Source organism: Crassostrea angulata, chromosome 2 (genome assembly GCF_025612915.1).
Source record: "Crassostrea angulata isolate pt1a10 chromosome 2, ASM2561291v2, whole genome shotgun sequence".
Taxonomy (NCBI): Eukaryota; Metazoa; Mollusca; class Bivalvia; order Ostreida; family Ostreidae; genus Magallana; species Magallana angulata.
This window is the reverse complement of record NC_069112.1, coordinates 27980946-28007172: the sequence shown is the minus strand read 5'-3', so window position 1 is coordinate 28007172 and position 26227 is coordinate 27980946. Positions and strand designations below refer to the sequence as shown.

The 26227-nt window shown below is 33.2% G+C and overlaps 2 protein-coding genes and 1 pseudogene across 5 annotated transcripts in view; 1 reads left to right on the top strand and 2 right to left on the bottom strand.

The window, feature by feature from the left end:
- Positions 1-6541: 6541 nt before the first annotated feature.
- Positions 6542-8824, bottom strand: LOC128173255 (uncharacterized). The gene is made up of 2 exons (XM_052838970.1): positions 8737-8824; positions 6542-8327 (listed from the first exon to the last, which is right to left on the bottom strand). Exon 2 carries the CDS (start codon positions 8318-8320, stop codon positions 6659-6661), a length of 1662 nt encoding a protein of 553 aa, XP_052694930.1. The 5' UTR covers positions 8321-8327; positions 8737-8824; the 3' UTR covers positions 6542-6658.
- Positions 8825-10289: 1465 nt separating this feature from the next.
- Positions 10290-13546, bottom strand: LOC128173164 (uncharacterized; annotated as a pseudogene).
- A 4703-nt stretch (positions 13547-18249) lies between these two features.
- Positions 18250-26227, top strand: part of LOC128172919 (NADPH oxidase 5-like) — a 35298-nt gene continuing 27320 nt past the window's right edge. For 3 of the 4 annotated variants that reach the window (XM_052838653.1, XM_052838654.1, XM_052838652.1), the window contains exon 1: positions 18250-18368. In XM_052838653.1, coding sequence (XP_052694613.1) covers positions 18338-18368 — 31 coding nt within the window. In that variant the 5' untranslated portion in view covers positions 18250-18337. Of the gene's footprint in view, positions 18369-20128; positions 20245-26227 lie in introns of those variants that run through there. The other variant, XM_052838656.1, reaches the window with a different exon arrangement.

Genomic DNA, 26227 nt, shown 5'->3' with positions numbered 1-26227 from the left:
TCCTTTAGGGGGCCTAACTCCTGCATCTGGGACTAAAGAGAACGAAGAGGAGATTCGTTCTAGAGCTTATTTACAAAGGAACAAAAGAGCTGGTGCTGTGTCAAAAAAAATATAAAAACTCTAAAATAGCAGAAAAAAAGAAACATTATGAATTCAAAGTCGGTGATAAAGTTAAAATATCTCATTTGCGACGGACATTTCAAAAAGAATACGACCAAAATGGACGGGGGACATTTAAAGGTTAGTTAGATATACCGTAGTCAAGGTTTACCCGTCTACAAATTAAAAGACTTTGCTGAAGAACCTATAACTGGTACTTTTTACTCGTAGGATTTTCAGAAAGTACACACAAGTGACAATTTTTTATATTATATTTTAAAAGAAAGAAAAAAAATGAACAGTAGAGATCCTGGTGTCTTGGAATCAATAGCCTGCTAAATTTAACTCTTGGATAAAGAAACCCGACATACTGTTAACAAATCGCTCGCTGTCTATACAGTTGTCTCTTATAAATTGTTCGTCAGTTTGCGCCAGCTGTATGTATACCAAGTTGACTTCGATGCAATCATTTCACGTCATACCCGAAAAATGGAAATGGAAGACACATCAAATTCAACGTCATTCATGAAGTCGATGATTACCAGAAAGGGATGCGCAATAAGAATCAAAGGCTGTGTTATATGTATTATTACAGGCCTCTAGGGTTTGTTCAACCCGCGTATGAAACGTTTCGACTTTTAATGCACAGGGCGAAACAATATATACTTAAGTATATGATGTGAGAAAACATGCGACATGAATATCTAGAATTAGAGAGTATAATTGTTCTTGACATCAAACGTCGCATACCAGTAGTTTAGGTATAGTTTTACTTGTGGTGTACATCTAAAATGAAAGTTATATCAAAATAACTGTTGCAATTTAAGACAAATTCTAATATTTTTGAAAATCTACGTTCACCTCTTTCCTGATATATAACATGTTATTTGTCAGTTAAGCTGTGGAGCTACAAAAGTTGCATATTACAGACATGTACCTTACAAAGCTTTACCTATATGGTACTAGAACTGAACATTACACACATGCAATACTAACCTGATATGATACAATAGTTTTATATTACATATATACATGTAATGCTTTAAGGAACAAGGAATCATTCTTTGAGTATTATGGTGATAATTTCGGGCAGGACGTGATCAGATCAAATACAGCCCAAAGGGCTTTATGATAGATTTGATCACGTCCAGACTAAAATTATCACCTCATAATATTCAAAGAATGATTCCTTATAACTTATATTTATATAATTTATGCCATCGTACGATTAGATTTTAAAATATAGATAAAATATAGATACGCAAACCACAGTGTGGTGATCCGGAAAATCACAGGTGCTTGAGGACGGTATCGACCCCCCCCCTTTCCAACTCCCCCCCCCCACCCCCACCCCCCCCCACCAGTTTATAGACCCCCAGGACTTATTTTCCTTTTTAAAAAAAAAATTATCCTGTTATGACATATTTCTAATCTAATTTATACATTCATTGCACAAAATTACCAAAACAAACATTTTTTAAAAATCAGACCCTCTACATGTATATAATACAAGAAGGTTGCTAACTTCGTCTGCCAGCCGAGAAGCTCTTCCGATGAATATTTGTTGAAATGTACTATCAAACTACATCTACATGTACAAGTAAACCAGTGACCTCTTGTCGGTGCCCGATAAGTCCCTTCACTGAATATCTGCATGCCTGCTCGTGTAAATACATTTATTGGGTAAACATGACAATTTTCACCGACAAGTTGCAAGTTTTGAACCGATCTATCTAGAATTCATGGAAGTGAGGGTTTATTGCAAGGAAGATAACTCCGCTCTTAAACAGAGAAGTTCTGAGTGTACTCTAGAACAGTAAAAATGTAAGAAATTTACGAAATTGCATGGCAAACTCGAAAAAAGTACAATTCATTAGAAGTATGAATTCTAATTAAGCCGCGAAGAAGTGAAAACTTATTTATTGTCTTTGGTACACAGGCAACTTCGCCACATATGATTAACATATGTGAATCATATGTGGATCATATGATTTGTTTCATATGAGATCATTAAAAATGGGCATCATATGTGTATCATATGTAACAAATCATATGATGCACATATGATTCACATATGATTTACATATGATAGCCCTTTCATATGATTAACATATGAAACTTTTATGTGTGTTGGAAGTTATTTTCATATGAGAATCATATGAAAGGGGCATCATATGTAAATATGAAACATATGTGGGTTTTTTTCAAATTTATCAAAAGGAAAATATACACTTGTGCACACAGAAAATAAGGTATTTCTGCATTCGATAAAATTTATCAATATATTTCTAAAGTTTGTAGGCACAAGCATATTATTCTACAGATCTATCCCTCAAATGACTTATTTTTCCATACAAAGAAATAGCTTATTTTACACAGTGCACACAATTAAATTATAAAAAAAATATAGAAAAACAAGTTATTAGCATTTGTCGATACATATATTCTACTTAAGAATACAAATTATTGGACATTTGATTTCATAAATGTATAAGTACTGTCATGTATACCAATGAGGTCATATCATGAGTAAATATACCAAACTCATTAAAGTGTATATAACAAAGCTGAAAATTTAGTAAAAGCAATGTCCAGCGCTTCTTTAGAAATCTCTCAGCTGAACTGGAGAATTTCACGTGTTTAGTCCTGCTCTCTTGTTTATCTGCTTGCTGTCCATGGTCATGAAATGGAATAATGGCCAGAATCTTCTAAAAATAAGTATCTCTTAATAATTCTTCAGTATCTCCTTGATTGCTGACTAAATTTTCTTTAGAATATATGTATGGTCCCTTCAAAATGATGAAAAAATATTTTAAAAATTATAGACTAAGTGTATTTCATTATGTACAATACAGGTATTCATGAATCCATACATTTTTAAATCTACTTATTATAAATGAGAATAAAGCAATTCACCTGAAAGATAGTAGACTTTATTAGTTTATTTTTAATGACCTTTGCATATGCTCATGATCTTGAATCTCTCAATAACTCTTGAATTTATTTGGAACTGAATGAAAAAAACAATTTTTTTGATAGCAGCCATATAATACTTACCTTAATCAAAAGTCTGGACCAATGAATCCCTCAGAATAATCAGGTCACTTTTAAGCTTAAGATCGTAGTGCACATGATCCTTTTTCAACAATTTACTAAAATAAATAATTGAACAATTACTGAACATAGTGGTGCCTAACTATTCTTAAATTAAAAGTAAATTTAAAAGATCAACACACATGATCTTTTCAAAACATCTCAAAGTATTCACGTTAAAAATAATACAATGTTACTGGTTCTTTAAAATACAAGTAGTGCTTTAATTTACCATGAATGGAATGTTATGAACTTGTAATGCAATTTACAGTTATCATAAAGTTGACAAATATGCTACCTTTGAAATCCTTTGAAACCCAGAATGTGTGTATACAGTAAAACACGGTTATAGCGAGCACGCTTATAATGAATTGACGCTTACAGCGAAGTGAATTTCATTCCCCAAGTCTCTATTTCATGTTGTAAACTTGACGGATATAACGAATTACGCTTATAACGAAGCTAAATTGCCCGTCCCTGGGACTTCGTTATAAGCGTGTTTTACTGTATATCTTTGTGTGCAGTTTTACTCAGTTGAAACATGCTTTCTGGTGAGCACTTAGCAATCAAAAACCCTAAAAAATAAACGTTTTAATAAGCCCAACAATAAGTATATCTTAAAGAGTCACTGAGTGACCATTTTCATAATAAAAAATAGTAAAATCGTGATCAATTTTATATATTATACTGAATATTTTTACTGACACTGTGAATGTTTTGCATTTTGCATTGGTGACAGAAATGCAAGTTATAAATAAGATGTATAAATTCATAAAGGAAATATCAATCAATAAATTTACTTGCAATACATATCATATTTACATATCAGAATATTTACCCGACTATACAATATCTGCATGAGTTCTGCATGATGATTTCTGTTGATCAATCATTTCATCCTACACATTATCATTCAATCCTGTGAGTTTTGCTTTTTTTCCTGTCCATAACAATCACCTACTGTGTTGTGTGCGTCTTTAATTGGGCTTTATTACTGCTGATTTTCTCTGCTTTGTTTTCTTTTAAAACATAAAAACATAAAGTGTTAAACACAAACAATTCTATAATTGTCTGTTGCTAAACGGGAAAATTCGGATTCAATTTGACATTTCGCTATTTAACATTTAATTATTGCATCAATTACAGTATGTCAGAGAAGGTTTCAGGCAGTTGAAGCGACGACATGAATAAAAATTTTCCTTTATGTAGCTCTGCGTCATTTTAACCCAACATTCCCCTTAGGCAGCTGTTAGGTAGTCGATCTTTGTTTCTCTACTTTCATTTTTGATGTTTGTTTATATAACGAAGTTTAACAGATAAACTGATAACTGTAACATACATCTATCAAAGATATGAATTGCACATCAGATTGATCCTCTTAATTAATAATGTTTGTGCTACAATATTACGCCCATGGCCCAAAGTGTGTACCGATATTCTCACATACATATATAATTATCGATACGGTGAGTGAATAGGAAATTTATGACGATCAGATTGAATAAATCTGTTGTGCAAAATAAACTTTAAGTTAATGATTTAGGATAGGATAATGATAATCTTACATACTTTAAAAATCGCTCTCATCCCATCCTCTGCTTCTGGTGACGTAAAATGTGACGTATATGACAAAACAAATTTTAAACCGATTCCGGTTCAATTCCCGGAATGAGATTCTATTTTCTTTTTTTGGATGAATTGATTTTTTTCTCATGGTTACTTATTCGTTTCAAAAAGGATAAATGTGTACGTAAACATATATTTTAAAACTAATTCTTTTAACACGCATGTCTTCCAACACACATGTACTACATGCATAACGTTACATGTAGCTGTGTAATTATTCTACATTAAACCTAAATACGGCTTATACAACGTTACAGCATTTGTAAACATTAAAAAATGTTGTTCAAATTTGATTATATTGATAATATGCAAAAAAAAAATAGTTTTATAAACATTAAAAAAATATTATGAAATTATTTACAGATTTCTTTCATATGATTCTCATATGATTACACTTGTGTTATACATATGATCATCAAATGAAGGAATTTTCATATGTGAATCATATGTATATTGCTTCATATGATTCACATATGAGCGTTCATATGATTCTCATATGATCTGTCACATATGATACTCAGTATCATATGATTCGATATGCATGTGATACACATATGATTATCATATGATTCTCATATGAAAGGCAATACATATGAGAATCATATGTGGCGAAATTGCCTATGTACTGGAGAATCTAAAAATAAGGCATTCATACTGAGTGTATTGCAATGGAAGACATAGTAGAGAAAATAAAATAATTAATGTTACGAGTTATCTTCCTTGCGATAAACCCTTATTTTCGTTGATTCTAGATGGACGAATTTAGCAGCCTTCTTGTATCAAATACATGTACACAGAAGGTCTGGGTTTTTTTTAATGTTTGTTTTAGGTAATTTTGGACAATGAATGAATAAATTAGATTAAAATATATGAAAACCGAATATTTTAATTTAAAAAAGGTAAAGTCCCGCGGGTGGTATGATTGTGGGGGGGGGGGGGGGGGGGCGGAAGGATCGGTCCTGTCCTCAATCACCTATGAAACGGATCACACTCTGCAAAATCGAAAGTATCAAGAAGGGAAAATTGATAAGTATATACAATGTAATTGGTAGTGTAATCACAGGCAAAGACACTCGAAAATGTATACATGTATATTACATGCACCCAATATGGTACATGGTTGTATATTACATACACGCAATGTTAATCCGTTATGGTACAATAGTTGAATATTATATAGAGCTCAACACTGACCAAGAAATTACTTTCTGCTTTAAAAAGAAAATCTTGAAATGATAAATTAAAAAATGACAACAAACCGTGAACGATCTCAAAAATCCATTAAACGAAATACAAATTCAAAGCAGAGCAACACAGACCTACAAATAGATAGAGGTAGGATAAGTGCCTGGGAGGAGTGAGCATCCTCTGCTGACCGGTCTCACCCGCCGTGTGCTCTTTGTCGTAATCGGGAAACAAAATTGGAAAAGTTCGAAGACAATTAGGTGATTAATTATGGTCTAACGATTAGAATGAAGAACGTCAGTCAGCATGCGACCCAGTGGAAGATTGTATTTGCTGACAAGGTCGTTGTATCGATCATAGAATATACGAAAAGATGACTTCAAGCGAGACTGTTGATAGTCCTGTTTTATCAACTTGTTTGTCAGTAGCTTGCTTCGTCTTAGAAACTCTTCATACGAAGAGAATACCCTTGCGTATCGAATCAACTGAGAGACAAAAAACACCATATGCAGGTGATGAAGGTATATTGCTACACAAGTAGGGAAAGAAAAATTGAATGAAATACAATGTACATGTTCTCAGAAAAAGGAAACTTTCGTTTGGTTTACATCGCATATTACATCAGATTTTAAATCATATTTTAAGAATGGATAGTCTACCCTAAATATTTGATTTGTTTTACGATGCTCTTGAAAAATTCACACACATACAGATTGTCATTATTGTCCGTACACAAACCCCAAGGATTCTTCAGATCACAATTATCAATGTAAAGGAGAAATTGTCCATTTTGATCCAGAATATGGATACAATGGTTGTCAAAGTCTGATGTCAGGATACGACTCTGACTGTCTGTTGTGATACCTTTTGGATCAAATGGTTTATTCTTGGTAGCTGAGGGATGACCGGTGTATCTCCATCTGAGTTTCCCGTCCTGATTGACCACCACTACAGCAGCAGCCGAACAGTCAGCTACACAAATGTCATGGTTTCTGTTCTCAGTGATGTATTTAATGACAGCATTCCCCGAGTACAGAGATTTACCGTCTTTGTCATATTGAATTGTTTGTATCTTTTTAGATCCCGAGTAGCGGACAACTTTGGATAAAGATTCATCAGCACTGCACATGGTAACCAGTAGACCACCAATTGAGGTGACACACAGGTTTAGTGGCATCCAACCCTGCAATTTGATAAAAACTTTTGTCTGTCCTTTTTTTACTTTAATAATTGTCTGTGTTGCCACATTAATGTATAAAAGATCCCCATCACTGTCTAGAGCTATATCATTAGGAAACAATCCTGACGTTTGTTCGATTGTCTGAAGTAAGACACCTTTGATGTTAAAACATTTGATTTCCTTAGTCAGCCCACTCATCCATATCTTGTCTTCATCAAGACAAGAAACGCTGCGCAGACTTTCATACCCATTCTGTATTGTGGCAACAAGCTTCGGTTCATCCAGTAGTTCTTTGTTTGAAGTGTTTGATTGGTTTTGCAACAAGACACTTTCTACAATAGCAGTAGATAAACAAGTGATCTGTCCAAACAAACTATACAGATTTTCTTGGGCTATTGGTTTTGGAATGAATTTTGGAGGGGATACCTGAACCTTCGGTGGACGTTTTCGGAACTCTCTGATCTTAGAGCTGTATTCAATGGTAGGAAACATATCAGTGGACTTCTCAATTTTCCTTAAAGCCAGAAACGTTTGTGTTATGAGAGATTGAATCTGTTTGATTTCATCTAAATGTTTCTTTAAAATGTCTCTGTGTTTTACTTTTATCTCGCCGATTTCGGATTTCATTTTGTTGATGATGATGTCGATTTCTTTGTGCCATTGCTCTCCTTGCTTGGAAATTGTTGTTGCAAGTTCCTCATATTCTCCATCCATGTTGGCAAGCTGTTTTTCCAAGTCAAGAGCAATTTCTTCGTACGTAGGGGAAATATTATTCTTCAACTCTTTTGTGTCTTTTTTAATTACTTCTTTCTGTGCCTTGTAAACTTCTGTTACTTCTATGAAGTTATGTTCTTTGTGCTGTTTTGATGCAGTACAGGAAGAACAAACAAAAATGTTGCAATCTTCACACTGTAATTCACAAATTTTGTGTTGATGTGTTCCACATTTCGGATAAATGAGGGTTGATCTTCGTTTCTGGAATAGGACTATTTTATGTTTGTCGTATTCATCTAAGATATGCTCTCCGATGCAGGGCTTGCACAGGTTGACATGGCAAAAGTCACAGTAGCTGTGTACTATGGCAGTCTCACAAAGGTCACATCGGGGCACATCTTGGCCACTAAAAAAAGGATCCATGGTTCTTCTACGAAAAAAAATCAAATACATATGGCTGTTTTTTTTTTCAATTATAAAGATAAAAGATTTCATACATACTTGTATATTAATGATTGTATGTGTATAAAATGAATTTTATCGATTTTTACTTAAAATTCACCTAAACCACTCTTTTAGACTAATTTTTTTTATGCCGGACGTTAATACAGATCATGACATATATTCAAAAAATATACCTAAGTTTATAAATCATTTGTTTATAATGAACCAAACCTAATCAGTTTATTGATTTGAATAAATAGATCATATCTTATTCAAAACGAAAGTAGCTTAATTTCTAATTTAATTAGAATTATATGTTTTAATCAGCATAACTATATTATGTAACAAATTATGTGGTGTTTAAGTGAATATGTATTTATAGATCGATTACATACCTTGTTAACAAGAAATGACACAAACTCTAACTGTCTGGTATGTGTGTCCGTAACATGATTGATCCTGTGCTTGTGACGTCTGAATCCGAAAAAAACAATATCAGAGTAACTTCCCGTTCATCGCAATTGCCTTTATCTGGCAGTTTGTTATCCTCGCAACGTTGCGTGTCTTGAATCCATTTGTGGCCGCGGGACACAAGACCCCTGACATTGTAAGGATAGCAGTTTGTTTGAAATCCCCATTTTTTTTAGCAGTCTGGTTGCAGATTGCCAAATATTTATCGCTAAATTTGTTTGCCTTTATTTTTTTTTTTATTAATATTTAATATTATGTTACCTTTCGTAAGAATGGTAGTACAGTGCAAACATTTTATAGCGTCTTTATTATATCGCATTTCAAAAGCATGAAATACATGGGAGATGGATGGTCCATGTACTTTTATTTCGTACATAAATACAATTGAAGATTATGACTAAACCCCCACACTGTAACTATTGTAAGTGACAGATAGGGAGATACGTGTGGGGTTGTTTCAAGTTACAACTTCACAGAATTCCATGATATACATCATTTATTTTATTAAATTTTGCAGCGTATCGGCATATACAATGAATATGATTAGACATAGAAATATACAAAATATAAAAAAAAGAAAGAAAGGTGGTGTTCACGTTTAGGCGGATAAAACTCAATGTGAGTTTGCATCAACATATATTAGACTTTACTACACGCACGGGTTGACATTGCATGTCATGATACCGGATATTTACGAAACAGATACGTGAACACACCGTGACCGTATTGTTGACTTTAATATACCAAGCTTTAAGCCTACATATTAATTTCACTACACTCTGCTTAGTTAGAATGATCTACTCAGTAACTGGTCTCGAGACAAGCATCGCCACAGTTGAAATGTCTCCCATATATCCATAATGTACAGTGTTGTAACACATTGCAGAATCGCTCCGAAATTGCATTGAAATAACAGTTAAATTATCCAAAACATACCAGTTTGAGGCTGTAAATATCTTTCAACTAAAAATTTAATTCATATTAATGAAGAAATCAACACTTTTCACCAACGTTTTTTACTCGCTTCGAATTTTCACACCATGTTGACATTCGAAACTCTCGAGACTTTTCATATTAAATGCACTGAGTTAGAGTTATCTTCCGTATTTCCTTTGATGAACAGAATATATGAATAATTTTCAATGAAAATTTACATGCATTTGTAATATCGTTTCTGAGTTTATCCATGCAAATCATATATTGTGGAAACATAAACTAAAGAGCCATTTAGTGATTTCGTGTGAATGTAATATGCATGGGCAAGATTGCAAAATTCAAAAAATCCAGATGATTTTCGGACTTTTTAAAATAAATTACTAATTAGCGAAGCTTGATTGAGAAAAAATAAAAACAAACTGGTAATCTTCAAGAACCAATGATGTTTAAAACATATAAAACAAAAGATAATACTCTTCCAATTTCTTGATATTAAAGCCCAAAACTTCGAGCCGATTATCTTAATATTATAGTAGTATAGATACCGGTACTTGCAAAGAAATAATGTTAAATATTTACGTAAAAGGAGACTATATGTACTTGGAACTTATTTGACTGTCGTCACGAGAAAAGGACGCTAAAGTTCAAAATTTTACAAACTCCCCTTTTTTTGTTAATTTGGATTAACCAATTCTTTCTGAACACAAATATACAAAAACACCCAAGGTCTTGTGTTTTATAAGAATACAACGTAATGAAAATTTCAGTAGTAAAAAAAAAAGATAACTACGTCACATATGTCAACTGTTTTGTATTAAGTTTCCCTTGCCTCTTTTAATCGTGTTTAATTGTTCGATGAAAAACTTTTAATAATTTATTTAGAATTGTACATATCTAACAAAAAGAAAAAAAAAAGAACAACACATTTTAAATATCCAGTTACTTTTTCAGCAAATCCTAAACAACATTCACAACATCGTTTGAACCTTTGAATATTTATGAATATCGATCGGATTATGTCAGAAAATATGCTGCATAAATATATTGGAACATATTTAAACTGTTCACGACACAAAAAGTCACACATATTAGGTATATTTCACAAAAGCAAGGTTTGATCTAAATTATTCAATAATTCTCTAACCCCTTATTTTGATAATCTACTTTCACTTGTATTTTACATCTGATATGTATGTTATGTCAAAGTTGCATTTGAAAACTCAATCTAATTCTTCTGAAATCTAGATGAACCTCTATCCTAATATATAACATGCCACATGTCAGTTAACATGTTTGGCTTGAATAGTTGCATTTTGCATACACATAGTGCTTGTCCAATATGGTTCAACAGTGGCATATTATATTCATAGTGTTGAACACTGAACAAAAAGATTCTTCTGATCCGCTTCAAAAAAGTAAGTCTTGATAAGGTAAACTACATATATATAACTTCAATAAAAAATAAACGTCACCCTTGTTATTGATAGGTGAATGAATAGAATTAATGAAATACTTGCTGTATCAAAACTATAGTACCAAATGTATTTTATATAAAATTCCAATGATTAAATTTAATACACATGTAATAAGAAAAAAAACCACATTCCTTTGATTAGCATTATCTTCAACATTATTTGTTTTCAATAGATCATGTCTACTTTAAATATTTGATTGTCTTTACAATGCTTTTGACATTTTCACACACAAACAAATTGTCATCATTGTCCACATATAAACCAAATGGATACTTCAGATCACAGTAGAAACTGTCCATTCTGATCCAGAATGTGGATACAATGGTTGTCACAGTCTGCTGTCAATATATGACTTTGACTGTCTGTTGTGATACCACATGGTTCAAATGGTTTGATTTCGGTGACTGAGGAATGACCAGTGTATCTCCATTTGGGTTTCCCGTCCTGATTAACCACCACTACTGCACCAGCCCCACAATCAGCTACACAAATGTCATGGTTTCTGTTCTCAGTGATAACTTTAATTTTAGAATTCGCTGAGTACAGAGGTTTACCTTCTTTGTCAAACTGAATTGTTTGTTTCTCTGTAGATCCTGAGAAACGGACAACTTTGGATTGGTAGTCATCATCTTTGCACATAGTAATCAAGAGATCACCAGTAGAGGTGACACACAGCTTTGTTGGCACCCAATCCTGCAGTGTGAGCAACACGTCTGTCTGGCCATTCTTTACTTTATTAACTGTCCTTGTTGTCCCACAAAGGTACAAAAGATTCCTATCACTGTCTACAGCTATATCAATTGGGCAATTTCTTGAAGTTATTTTGATTGTCTTAAGTAACACGCCTTTAGTGTTAAAGCATTTGATATTATTGGTTAATCCACTTGTCCATATCTTGTCGCCATTAAGACAGGAGACACCGAGTATATTTTCACGTTCTATTTGTATTTTGGCAACAAGCTTTGGTTCATCCAGCAGCGCTTTAACTGAAGTGTTTGGTTGGTTTTGTAACCAGATATTTTCTTCTGTAGCAGTAGATAATGGGGTGATCTGTCCAAACAAACTGTACAGCTTCTCATGGTCTATTGGTTTTGAAATGAATGTTGGATGGGATACATGAACCCTGGGAGGAAGTTTTCGAAACTCTTTTATCTTAGAGCTGTATTCAATGGTAGGATATATATCAGTGGATTTCTCAATTTTTTTCAAGGCGAGAAATGTTTGTTTTATAAGATACTGAATCTGTTTGATTTCATCCAAATGTTTCTTTAAAATGTCCCTGTGTTTTACTTTTATCTCGCCGATTTCAGATTTCATTTTGTTGATGATGATGTCCATTTCTCTGTGCCATTGCTCTCCTTGTTTGGAAATCGTTGTTGTTAGTTTCTCATATCCTCCATCCAGGTTGGCAAGCTGTTTTTCCAAGTCCAGTGCAATTTCTTCATACGTGGGGGAGATATTATTCTCCAACTCTTTTGTGTCTTTTTCAATTACTTCTTTCTGTGTCTTGTAAAGTTCTGTAACTTCTACAAAGTTATGTCCCTTGTGCTGTTTTGATGCAGTACAGGTAGAACAGACAAAAATGTTGCAATCTTTGCACTGTAATTCACAAATTTTGTGTTGATGTGTTCCACATTTCGGATAAATGAGGGTTGATCTTCGTTTCTGAAATAAGACTATTTTATGTTTGTCGTATTCATCTAAGATATGTTCTCCGATGCAGGGCTTGCACAGGTTGACATGACAAAAGTCACAGTAGCTCTGTACTATGGCGGTCTCACAAAGGTCACATCGGGGCACATCCTGGCCACTACAATGAGGATCCATGGTTCTTCTACGAAAAAAAATCAAAGAAGTATGATTGTTTAATGTTAAAGATAAAAGATTTCATACATATAGTCAGAATGATCGTTTGTGTATAAAATGAATTGTATCAATTTCTTCCTAAAATTCACCTTAAACACCAACGCCACCTTTTCAGCCTATTTTTTTTTATGCCAGACGTTAATACAAATGATAATATATTTTCAAAAAATGCTTCTTAAGTTTATAAATCATTTGTTTATAATGAATCGAATCTATTCAGTTGATTAACTAGTTTATTGAATTGAATAAACGATCATAATATACAAAACGAAAGTAGCTTAATTTCTAATTTAATTGGAATTATATGTTTTAATCAGCATAGCTATATTATGTAGCAAATTGTGTAATGTTTAAGTGAATATGTATTCATAGATCGATTACATACCTTGTTAACAAGAAATGACACAATCTCTAACTGTCTGGAAAGCGTGTCCGTAACATGATTGGTACTGCTCTGGTGACGTCTAAATAAGAAATGAAACGAAATTATCAGAGTTACTTCCCGTTCATCGCTATCGCCGTTATCTTGCAGTTTGTTGTCCTCGCAACGTTGCGTGTCTTGAATCCATTTGTGGCCGCAGAACGCAAGACCCCTGACATTGTAAGGATAGCAGTTTGTTTGAAATCCCCATTTTTAGCAGCCTGGCTGCAGATTTCAAATTTTTGGCATTTAATTTTTTTGCTCTGAATGAATCATATTAAAGATTTCTAAACTATTCGAACTAAAAATCATTTTTAGACAATTCAATTAAAATTCAGTAAAATGTGAAAGAAAACAAAGTAAATTTATTGTTTTAATTGCCGTCGCATGCGCAGATAGGTAAAAAAATGTTACAAAGGTGGGGAGAGGGTTCTGTCCTTTACAAAAAAAAAGATTCTTGATAATCCAAATTTGGGCATGATAAAGGACAGTTCGAAGGATATTTGTATTTGATGGGTAGGACGGGGTGTCGAGGCCTATTTATGGTAAATTTACTACGTGAATTTAATATATTTGAAATTTGAAATTTTCACCCCCCTCCCCCCCCCCCCCCGAAATGGTAGATAAAATGTATGTTATATAATTGTAAGTCCAATTTTGTGTTTCTAATATATGAATTATATCAGTTCAGATAAAAGATCACAAAACTGCTTCTTATATAAAGTGGAAGAAAAAGAATAAATGGCAGATACCAGTAAAATAAAAAAATTAAAAAAACCATCAAAAGAAAAGATTTTTTTATTTGATGCATTATTAATCTTACATTTGCCAAAACATGAAAAAGAAAATAGAAACAGATGAACATTTGAACTTTATTCCGTTCATCTTGGGTATAGACAGTCTTCAAATGTTAGACATAAACATAAGATTTTTGTCACTTAACTTGCCGGAAAATGTTTGCATAAATCATGTTTTCAATCGATCCACTCATATTTGAAGAAAAGATTGGAGGATAAGGTTACATATGACCAGATAAAAAGGGGGCGTACATATTGTCAAAAACAAACAATAGCGACTGAGCATTTCTCTACATATCCATGCATCTTTTACACATTAAAGTGTATTATCAACAATATGTACAGAATATGGACTCCAAAATAAAGATGAAAGAGAGAGAGAGAGAGAGAGAGAGAGAGAGAGATTGCCAATGGTCATCCAAATTGGGAAAGTGCACACGTTTTGCCATCAATTTGTATGAAGCAAATATCACGAGTAACCGAATAAAAAGATGAAAGAAAGAAGAACAAAAAAAAATAAATATAATATATTGGCTAAAGAACTATATATGGATTGTTTACAATACGTCGAATTCATTTAATTTTTAGATTAATTGATAAACATTTAATTAACAATTATGAAACAAATATTAAATTAATAAAGTTTTTTAATCATAGCGCATCATAGCCTGATCTAGAAAATAAAATTGATGCATAACAAATTCTCTCTCTCTCTCTTTCTCTCTCTCTCTCTCTCTCTCTCTCTCTCTCTCTCTCTCTCTCTCTCTCTCTCTCTCTCTGTGACAATTCCCCTAAAGTAATAGGCAAATATCAACTTTCTTTAATACGTAAGACATACATCTTATTGCATAATTATGGAATGATTTTAACAAAATGCAGCACATTGCATAGATATACTAACAAACTGGTAATGGCAACAATGAATATGTAGTACAGTAATAATAGCATTGGAGAATGTACAAGTCACGCGCGTCGTTAAAAATAGATGCAAAACATGCTTGCATTTAAAGTGTCAGGCATGGCACCGAAGTAAACAAAACGTGAATGGAAATCGTGACAGTCCATGTCTTTGAGAATAAGTGGACTCGTTTTCAATATTTCTTTGTAGTTTTTTTCTTCATCTGTATAATTATTACAAGTTTTAATAGAGATGAAAAATGTGTGTTTGTTGTTGTTCATATGTGTTACACGTGTAAAATTTGCATGTACATAATGATATTCTATTGAAAATGCAAAAATGATACAATGCGCCTTACAATTATTGAATTACAAAAGGATTCGATTTGATCATTCTTTGTGATGTTCAAGCAATATTGGGTTCATGTTGATTTAATACTTTTGTCAATTAGAATTGAAGTGACATATGATTACGTAAAAACTTACTCCATTTTGGTTCTTTCAAAGATATATATATATATATATATATATATATATATATATATATATATATATAAATATATATATATATATATATATATATATATATTAGATATATACAGTGTATATTATATGTATAATTTAAACTTCATGACCTTAACACGTTTAATTGAGGGTCGTAGACTAAAAACTAATTAAAAGCAAATAAAGCAAATTTGGAAACCAAAATTTCTCATAGCCATTATTTTAGTTTATAGAAATTCAGATAATCTGACATCTCATGAGGTGCTATAATGCACGTACCTTGATCGTTCATTGGACGATTTTTGGACAGTTATTAAAAATTTAAACATGTTTTACGAGATTAGTGCACCCGATTTATCTTTTGTATAAATAACAACAACACGCTCTCCGCGGACACTGGGTATTATGAGAGGGTCGCCAGATGACTTGTAAATAACCTTTTCTTTTCTCTTTTAAATCGTGCTGTTAAACATCAACTGTCAAACAGTGGTCGTTTCTCGGCCATATCTTTATTAACATTGCTAACAAAAAGAAAAGTAAAACCACAACCATGGCAGTCGAGGTAAAGGGCCATGCGTGATAGGTGTCACGTAACTTTAAAAACACATAAACGGTTTAAACATGTATCATTTCATGGGTATTTGTACATGGTATCTCTATATTAAAAACACCATTTTATTAGTTACTGTATCTATGCATTATAGTTACAGCACGCTTGTTATTTTATGCAAGCAAATAAACAATATATATAAACATTATACTGTAATCTCTCTCTCTATCTCTCTCTCTCTCTCTCTCTCTCTCTCTCTCTCTCTCTCTCTCTCTCATGCACTTTTAAAAAGAATCAATGCCTTCATTTTACACGTCTCATCCCTGTGTTTGTTGTTAATACGTGCAGTAACCTAGTGTTTAAGTTTGCCTTATATTTGGGGAGAGCGGAATCTCCAAAAAAATAAACTAATGCATTTAAGATCTCATCTCATCCTGAATCTATGTCTATATCTTATCAAATATATTTGATTAAAAAAAATGTTTGCTGAAAATCCAAATTAGGCTTATAAATAAATGAAATGGGCTTTCTGCAGGTCTTCAAACAAAAGAAAAACAAGCAAAATCCGACTAAAGGGTTAGAATATATGAATTTAAACAAAATTACTACAAACAGAATTCAAGTTGATGGTTAAAAAAACTGGAACGTCGGCAATTAAATAGACTTCGACATTTCTTCTTTCTTTTTTTTTTTTGGGGGGGGGATGTCTCATAGGATTTAGAAATAAATGCAAGATTTGCTTGCATTTGAATAGTCAGGCATGACACTTAAGTAAACAAAACATGAATGGAAATCGTGACAGTCCAGATCTAAGAGAATCAGTAGACTCTTTTAAACATTTTCAATTTTATCATGTAGTTTTTTTTTCATGATTTGTAAAATTATTACAAGTTGTAAAAGAAAAGAAAAATGTTGTTATTAATATGTATTATATGTGTATTTGAATGTACATTTTTTTTAAGTTCATGACCTTGACACGTTCAAATTAGAGTCAAGATAAAAAAAAAACAGAGCAAATTTTGAAACAAAAATTCCTCACAGCCATTATTATAGTTTGGAGAAATTCAGATAATCTGACATCTCATGATGAACTAGTATGCACGTAACTTGATCGTTCCTGGGGCGATTTTCGACAGTTATTCAAAAATCTAAACATGCTTTACGAGATTAGTGCACTCGATTTATCTTTTGTATAAATAACAATAACAACACGCTCTCCGCGGACACTAGGTATTAAATCTATAAGTGGGTCGTGTAACTTTGAAAACAAAAGCGGTTTTTAACCTGTATCATTTCATGGGTATTTGTACATGGTATCCGTATATAAAAAACTTTTTATAAGTTACCGTACGCGTGCATTTTATATACAGCATTCTTGTAAATTTATGTTGGCAAAAACAATACAATGATTTAGATCCAAAACCTACACCTCTCTCTCTCTCTCTCTCTCTCTCTCTCTCTCTCTCTCTCTCTCTCCTCTCTCTCTCTCTCTCTCTCTCTCTCCTAATACCTCTCATAATTCTGAAGGATTTCAAATACCATCAAAAAAATAAATTTCCATGTGCATATATTTCAGATAAGATTTTATATCTAAAAGACGCTATCGTTTTTACGTGTAAAAATGCAAACAAATAAACAGGAACTGACTAATATTTATTTACTTCATTTCATCGCAAATACTATGACATTCAAACCAATTCTTATAGTTTCTGACGGAATTTGAACATAAAAATTGATTGAGTTCAGGTGGTGGAACTCGAAGTCACCACGATGTGTAAACAACTGAAGTATTTGAATTTATTCATCGATTACCTGACCCCTTTGTTTAAATCTTATAAGTCTTAGATTAAGATAATTTACAAAGTACCCACATTTGATCAATATATACATAGCTGATTTACTTAAAACGAGCAGTTCTGTTTGTTTTGTAATTGAAATAAAATCGTTTTCATTTACCAACCATTTTAAACGTATGAAGGTCTTGAAGGAAGTAAGAGGGGAAAAGTAAAACCAGTGGTCCCTATTAAGAGAATTTGTTAACACGGAAAGGAGAAAGTTATCTCAACAGTATTGAGAAATATGGAATTTCGATCTTTTTCCGAATGGCAAGGTAAATTGATAGAATATTTTTAGCTAATTTTATTATCACCCCCCCCCCCCCAAAAAAAAAACCCTAAAACAAGAATGTCTATCATTTATCGTCTTGCTCCATACCGCTCCTATTTTATCATATGTAGGTACAGAATGTCCATGTAATTAACCGCCCGTTTGTTTTAAAAATATGAACAGGTACTTGAAATTAAATACAACCAAATTCTTTCTTTCATTCATTCTTTTTGTGTAAAACGTTTCAGCCTATAGCTACCAGATAGATTTATGAATGAATGGTAATACAGGCAAAATTCTATTTTCTTTCTTTCATTTTTTCTTTCTATCTCTGTCTCTGTTTATCTTCCCCGAAAATAACAAAGTTGTATTGAAGTTATGATGATTCTGACAGTCTTTTATTTTGTTTTCTGATAACAAAACATCGACCAAAAAAAAAGTTTTGAAATAATTGTAAGTGCGTTTTCAGTAAAAAGGGGAGATGGAGTCTCCTTTAATGTTTTATCCAATTCACGTTTCAAAGCAATCTTTTAAAAAACCCAATCCAAACCAGGCGAACTCCAGTTTAGTTTGAGAACGAGGTCGCACATTTTTTTTTAAACTGTGGAGAATTGTTAATTGTTAAACTTGAAGAAATATCGTAACCTTAATATTGGGTGCTGAGTTTAAATTCTAATGTCTTACACACGCACAAAAAAGCACATGTGTGGTCCACTCCCCAATTTAATTTTCAAGTACTATAGAATACCAATTTTAATTCAAAACAATATTTTATTATACATCAAAAATAAGAGGTAGACATAAACGGTGCCGGTATAATTACCATCCCTGAAATGTTAAGCAAAACTAGAGCAAAAATCACGGGTATTGCACAGTTACATGTAAAACATAAATATTATGTTCCTTTTTTTCAATTAAAGACTCTTTTTGCATTTTTACAATGCAGTTAATAATGCTATGATATAAAAGACATGTGCTTACTCTCTATCACACACGCTCACATAAACTGAACATAGATATGATGCTTACTAGTAATTGCATCTTTTCACATCTAATACATTTATCTACATTGATTCATATGTCTCAAAAGTTGAACACTTGTCAGCAATAATGGAAAGGCCCCTTGTCCTCCTTCTCTCTCAATTTCTCTCTCTCTCTCCCTCAATTTCTCTCTCTCTCTTTCTCCTCTTTCTCTCTCTCTCTCTCTCTCTCTCTCTCTCTCTCTCTCTCTCTCTCTCTCTCTCTCTCTCTCTCTCTCTCTCTGCAGTAACCCAAAATTCGCGCAGTCAATATCGCTGAAAATAGAGATCTCTAGATGTCCACTGAATAGAACAAAATTGCAAGTCAACACGCTGTGGTGTGTCGGGGTGTATATACTTGACCTTTCGACAACGGGATCACAATATTATTTTTAAAACCTCCTCTCGATTTTTTCACTTGTTTCAGAATTCTCATAACCTAACGCTGTGAATAAATGATTCCTCTTGAGTTTTAAAAGCGCCGTATTGTTGACCCTTTTCTACCTCCAAAGAAGAAGAGTTCTCTTTGAGGTTAGCGCTTAATTTGATACAAACAATCGAAATTCGCAATGATAATATTATGGGAATTAACTATCCGTTTCTCTAATTCAATCCTGGCGCTTTAATTTTCTTGTGCGAAAAGCTGACATTTTCACAGCCCCTGTTTTTTTTTCTTTGTTGTGACGTAAATCTCATCACGACTTTGAATACAATATCAGTGTCACGTGATAAGGATTCACGGCTATATGTATTTGGAGATTGTGACAATTTCTTCGGAAAAAGATTATCTTTATGTGGCTGTCAAACATCAGAAGTTTTGAAAAGTGTTTTCAATATTTGGTAAACAACAAACCTGTTGGGGTAAGTTTTTGATTTTTTTTTCTGTATTTTACAATCATTTTCAAGTTTAAAAACTTTAAAATAAAAAAAAAAATTTGATTATCGATTTTTTTACTTTAAACATTTAAATCGTTACACGGAATTTGGCCAGTTTTTTTTTATTTGATTATGAATATTAAAATTATTTTTTTGCATATACTTTTGACTGAATAATATTCCTTTCCTTTGAAATCATAATAATGCAATATGCACAGAAAATGCTTTCGTTTGGTTTAAGCATAGTTTATTGTATAAACATACATAAATGATTCGAACACAAGTTTTAACAACTTACCTAATGCATTTCTTTAGAGTTTGAGTATCGACTCGTCCCCCCCCTCTTTTTTTTCAAAAGAAAAAAAAAACCCAAAAAGAATGAACAAACAGTCACGTTTATTTCCAATTCTAAAACCCTTGAATACGAAATTTGGAAAATCTAGAACAAATGCCAGAACATGGCATCCAACCGGAACGCATTGAGTCACAACGATCCAGCCATTGAAAAGCACAGATTATATCTTTTATCTGGGTCTTCACGATTTCTGCTGACATCTCCTGTGTATGCTGGCATTGCACACACAAACACACATTGCCCATTATACATAATATGTAATTAATACCCCGATACTGTGTGACCCCTTACTTCTATACTATTTCAATTTACACAAGAACTCTTCGTGGGCGAATTTAAAATTGGGTGATTTCTTAAAAAAAAAATCTGCGCGTATGAACGAGAAAACTGAACATTTAAAAGAAAAAGCTTTTTAAAAAATGACGTCTTATTATAAGTTAGCCTTGCAATATTTCAACCACATTGAATTTTTTTACTGTCTCCAAACTTCACTTAGTTTTGTTTTGTACAAACTTAAAAATTATTGAACACTTATATTTAAAGCATGTTATGTAATGGTGTAATGGTATAAAAATGATCATGTAATATTTCGTTGATCATTGGTGCCCAACTTGTAGGTTTGATGAAATGTGACTCAACGCGATAAATCACATTCAAACTCCTTGCCGTATTATTAATAATATCCACCCGTCCATGAAATTCATCATAATTCATTTGACAAAAGAGGTATTATGTTTGTTTTTATCGGGGTTTTTTTTAGGGGGGGGGGGGGGGGGTCCTTGTTTTGGGAGGATTTTTTGTTTGTTTGTTTTAATTCTTTTTTTTCAGGGTTTTTTTAGGGGGGGGGGGGAGGGGGGTAAAGTATTGGTATGTATGAGAAGTATATCTTTGTCTTTGACATCTACACTGTAGATGACTGCAAAAAAAATTTCAATAAACCACACAGCACCAAATCAGGAATAAAACTAAATTAATATTAAAATCGTCACAGATCTTTTCGTACATTTAACCTTTTTACTGTAATGGGTATTGTCACAGCACCAAATCAGGAATAAAACTAAATTGATATTGAATCGTCACAGATCTTTTCGTACATTTAACCTGTAATGGGAATTGTCTACATAAGGCCCTGACACTTGACTTGTATACTCAAGATTAGTTATGTTCATAGCTCTCTCTCTCTCTCTCTCTCTCTCTCTCTCTCTCTCTCTCTCTCTCTCTCTCTCTCTCTCTCTCCTTTTTCGCGTCACGATTTTCCGTTCAAAATGTACTCTAAACAAATCAACATTTAAACTTTCAAAATATTTTCCACAAAATGGGCGTGGTCAAACGATTGAATTTCTTCTCTCTCGTTTTTCTGCTAATTTTCTTCCCCCACGCACGATAACAAGGACAAGACGTATTTACTTAATACTTAATATTTAATACATTCTATCTCATTTTTCATTATAGGCAAACGAGGGTTTAGACCCCGTTTCTCCATCGGGGGAAGAAAATTAGGTCAGAGATTAGGCACATGAGAAATACCTTACCCCCATCAATATTTACACAGTACCCTCGTGTAGCTAATATGTATAAATCCTTAAACACATTTCGCATTTTTCTGCATCAATTTTATAAGGTAATCAAAGAAAAGATGAAAAGGAAAGAGAAAAAGGAATTAAGAAATAAAAACAGGACTGGTGCAATAAGAATTTATTGGTCGTGTAAGTTTCGTTCTGATGTCAAATTTCATTAACTGACCAATTTGATACTGTTAGATTTGTCGTGACAGGGTAGAAATATTTCAATAGTCACCTTCTCAGGTTTCGATTCTTTAACCCGGCGAGGGCACGCAAGAAATTTAAGAAAAAAGTATAAAGGTAAATTTAAACTACAAGTACATGTATACAACAAAAACTCCTACAAACAAAAAATGCCAAAAAAAATCTTCATGTATTAAAACTGTAAAATACCGTAGTTTTAATGATTATATCTTTTTTTTTCCCAATTCCAGAAAGGTACAACATAATTTTGTTAAAATCTCATTGATTAAATAATTTAAAATCAACTTTTGAGTCATCGATCTATGAGCTGATTACAAGAAGTCGATATATCAATTCAATGGTATGTTACACGCAAACAGTAGACATGGCATCATAACGAGGGTGTATTGGGACTTAAACGATCAAAGACTTAGTGCAGTACTGTATTAAATATATTTAATACTGTAGGTTGGGGGGGGGGGGTGTCCGACAAATAATTTGTTTTTGCCGGGATTGAAGGGACGAGAGGGTTTTTTATGCCCTTTTGGTAATTACTTTATATGAAATTAATAGGTTTAAACTTCAGGATAAGTTTCGGAACCCCCCCCCCCCCCCCTTTTCTCCGACACTCCCTCTAGATTCGCACAAGGGCTGGCCATAATAAGTAATGAAGTGCAATGGAAAATAAACACATTTATTTATACAAGAGGCTTTTAATAAAAGTATCCATAAATTTCCCTATATTTTATGGGTAGTTTACGTTTCCTAATTTTATTTTTATGTCGTCATCATCATAAATCGCCAAATCATATTAATATTTTAACACTGCTGGTCCAATATTTGATAGGAAATCTTGTTCAATTGGTTGTTTCAATACAGACAAACATATTTTTGCTAGCCTTGAAAACATCTTAATGACTTTCGACGATAAATAAATGAATTTTCATTGAATTTTGTATTTTAGTATAAAATAATTTTAGTTAAAAAAATCTTTATTGGGTTAGTATCCGGTATAATTAGCAGAAAATGAAACGTAGTTGAGACTGTGAAAGATATCTTCATCTCAATTCAATCAAATTTTAACTATCTATCTACGCAGTACGAATATTTCCTTATTATTAAATACAACAAACAGTTTTATAACCTTTACGTCAAATCATTTCACTGTGTATAATTGAAAAAAAAATAAACCTACGCATTAATTAAGAGCAAACTCTTCGTAACGCCAATTCTTTTATGTATTCATTTGCATAAAAGAATAGTTTTTTTTTTAAATTAGAGCTTAAAGTTTCATAGCCCCTAAATATTTGCACCGGATATGTTTTAGAAAATAAAAAATTGGCGGGCCAATCAGAAAAGCAAAGAAAAAACAGGATCTAACCATAAATGTCAAACAATAGTTGAAATTTATAATTTATATGAATATAAGTACCCCCTTTACGCCCTTTATACTCAGGTCATTTAACAAAATATATAGACAAACTCTCCAGATTTTTAAACTTTTATTGAGACAAATCTAGATCGGATCCGCGGTGTGACATCCCATTCTATTTGTATTCATTACTTTATCACTTCAATATTAATGGGGTTTGACGTCTGTGGACATTTATGACCTATAAGGCCATTTGAAGGTATCAATAATGTACAAAACACAGTAATTGATTGTATGAGAGAATGTATGTCTTCCCAGCTTAGAATCTGAGTTTTTTTCTCCATGAAGACTGATCAATTCGATATACGACACGTACATATATACATGTATATATAAATTTGAAACCAAGAGAGCAGGCACGTACCGTCGGCTTTGAATGTGGTGGGGAGGGATGGGATGTGGGGGGGGGGGGGGGGGTGCTACTTAAATTTTTCCAAAAAATATTCAAAATATCTAATCTGCTGAAGAGAGCGGATGGGGTACATGGTATCATAAAAGTTTGATTATATATATCAATCAAAGGGAGGGAGAAGCAGTATGTTCAAAATTCGTTTTTTGAATACATAAATTTAAATGCAAAAATTGGATGGGTTTTTCCTTAAATATGAATGGGCATGCCCCCCCCCCCCTTTTTTTTGCTCCCCCCCCCCAGTTCCCCCACGATGGAGGCACCCGGAATTCGCTACAAAATATCATTGAAGTGGATTTAAAATCAGAGAAAATGCTATCATGATAGAACATCATAAAACATAAATGATTATATACCGATTTTCTATTGGCATTGTTTGTTATACAAATGATGAGCAATTTAGTTATTGTGACAATGGACGCAAAGAGCAAATACCTACAATTGTACGTCAGAATTTCTTCACCCGATATCTGCCTAATGATAATATCATATCATAATATCTTACATGTGTGGTCAATCATAGAGAGCCGATGTAACACATACATGTATAAATAGATACATGTACACTCATTGTCTGCAGACAGGGGTGGTTATATGATAATATGCGAATTTTTAAAGGAAGCAAACTCCATTTTATGGACTTTGAAAAGCATTGTAGAAAATTATTATTGAAGAAACGTGCAAAAATAGGAAAACAGGAAGTCATCATGTCACTCTGTAAAACTGCAAGGTAATTGGTTTTCTTTTATATTAAAATACATTTTTTCTCGTGATTGGTTCATATAAATGATTCTAACTGTGGTGGTGATGTGTGTGTATGTGTGTGTGTGTGGTGGTGGGGGGGGGGGGTTGACGAGTGCGTTCTTTTTGTTAAACGGGAATTTTAAAAACAGCTACACCTCATCCCTTCTATAAGACTTCTGGCAGATCGCGACTGGTCAATAATCTGTTCCGTGTTTCTTATTCAAACAAAACTGTGCACTAGATGTCAGACCCTTACATGCCACACCCCTAATATTTCTTTTTTACCTTTTCGATCACGATTTCTTTTCATTCGGACACTTATAGTGCACGTCCTCATAGTAATATCTGTGGGATGTATTTCATAAAATGTTTGAACAGGGTCGGATGAGTTATTATCTTGCAACACATTTCGTATTTGCCATCACGTAAGCCTGTATGCGTCTTCATTCAATGTTATAATTGGATTTTTGAGTCGCCAAATCAAAGAAGTTTTATAAGCATGTGAAACTTTGCCTTCACGGCATCAGAAAACCATGGCCGGTCCCCACCCACTAAAATTTACTCATTGGCAAAAAAACACATTTCATGTGAAACAAGAGGCCCATGGGCCACATCGCTCACCTGAGGAACAATAGGTATGATAAAGTCAGCTACATGGAGTCATAAAACAAACAATCTGGACAATGTACAATAATACATGTAGATCCTGTATAAATAAAATCCATTTTTCCCCCTTGGAACTCGGATAGCCCTGATTGCTGCCAATATTTACAAGAGCAGACTTTAATCACCGCTCCTGCACATATATAGGGACTCAAAGTTACGCAGGCAGGGATGACCGCACACCTACGCAACTCAACAGGTACCAACATTTACGCAAGCAGGGATGACCGCACACTTGCACCAACAGCTCAACCTAACGCAAGCAGGGAGTGCCGCACACTTGCGCTAGAAAGGCCTGAACACCAGCATGGATGACCATACATTAGTGCTCCGCCGCTACCACCACCAATACAAGCAGATATGATTGCACACTTGTATTAATGCTATACAGGGCAGGAATGACCGCACACTTTGTATCGAAGGTTAGAAAACTCGTAGATTAGATAGAGCAACGATGTTCACATACTCAATCTATCCATACTTGTTCAAGTTTAACCCAAAACAGTCGCTCATCGAAATGCAATAGACACTGTCCCTATATATATGCCAACCTAAAATAATTCATAGTATCTAAAAATTGGAAATCAAAAATAAACAAAATAATCTGGCCTTACCCAAAA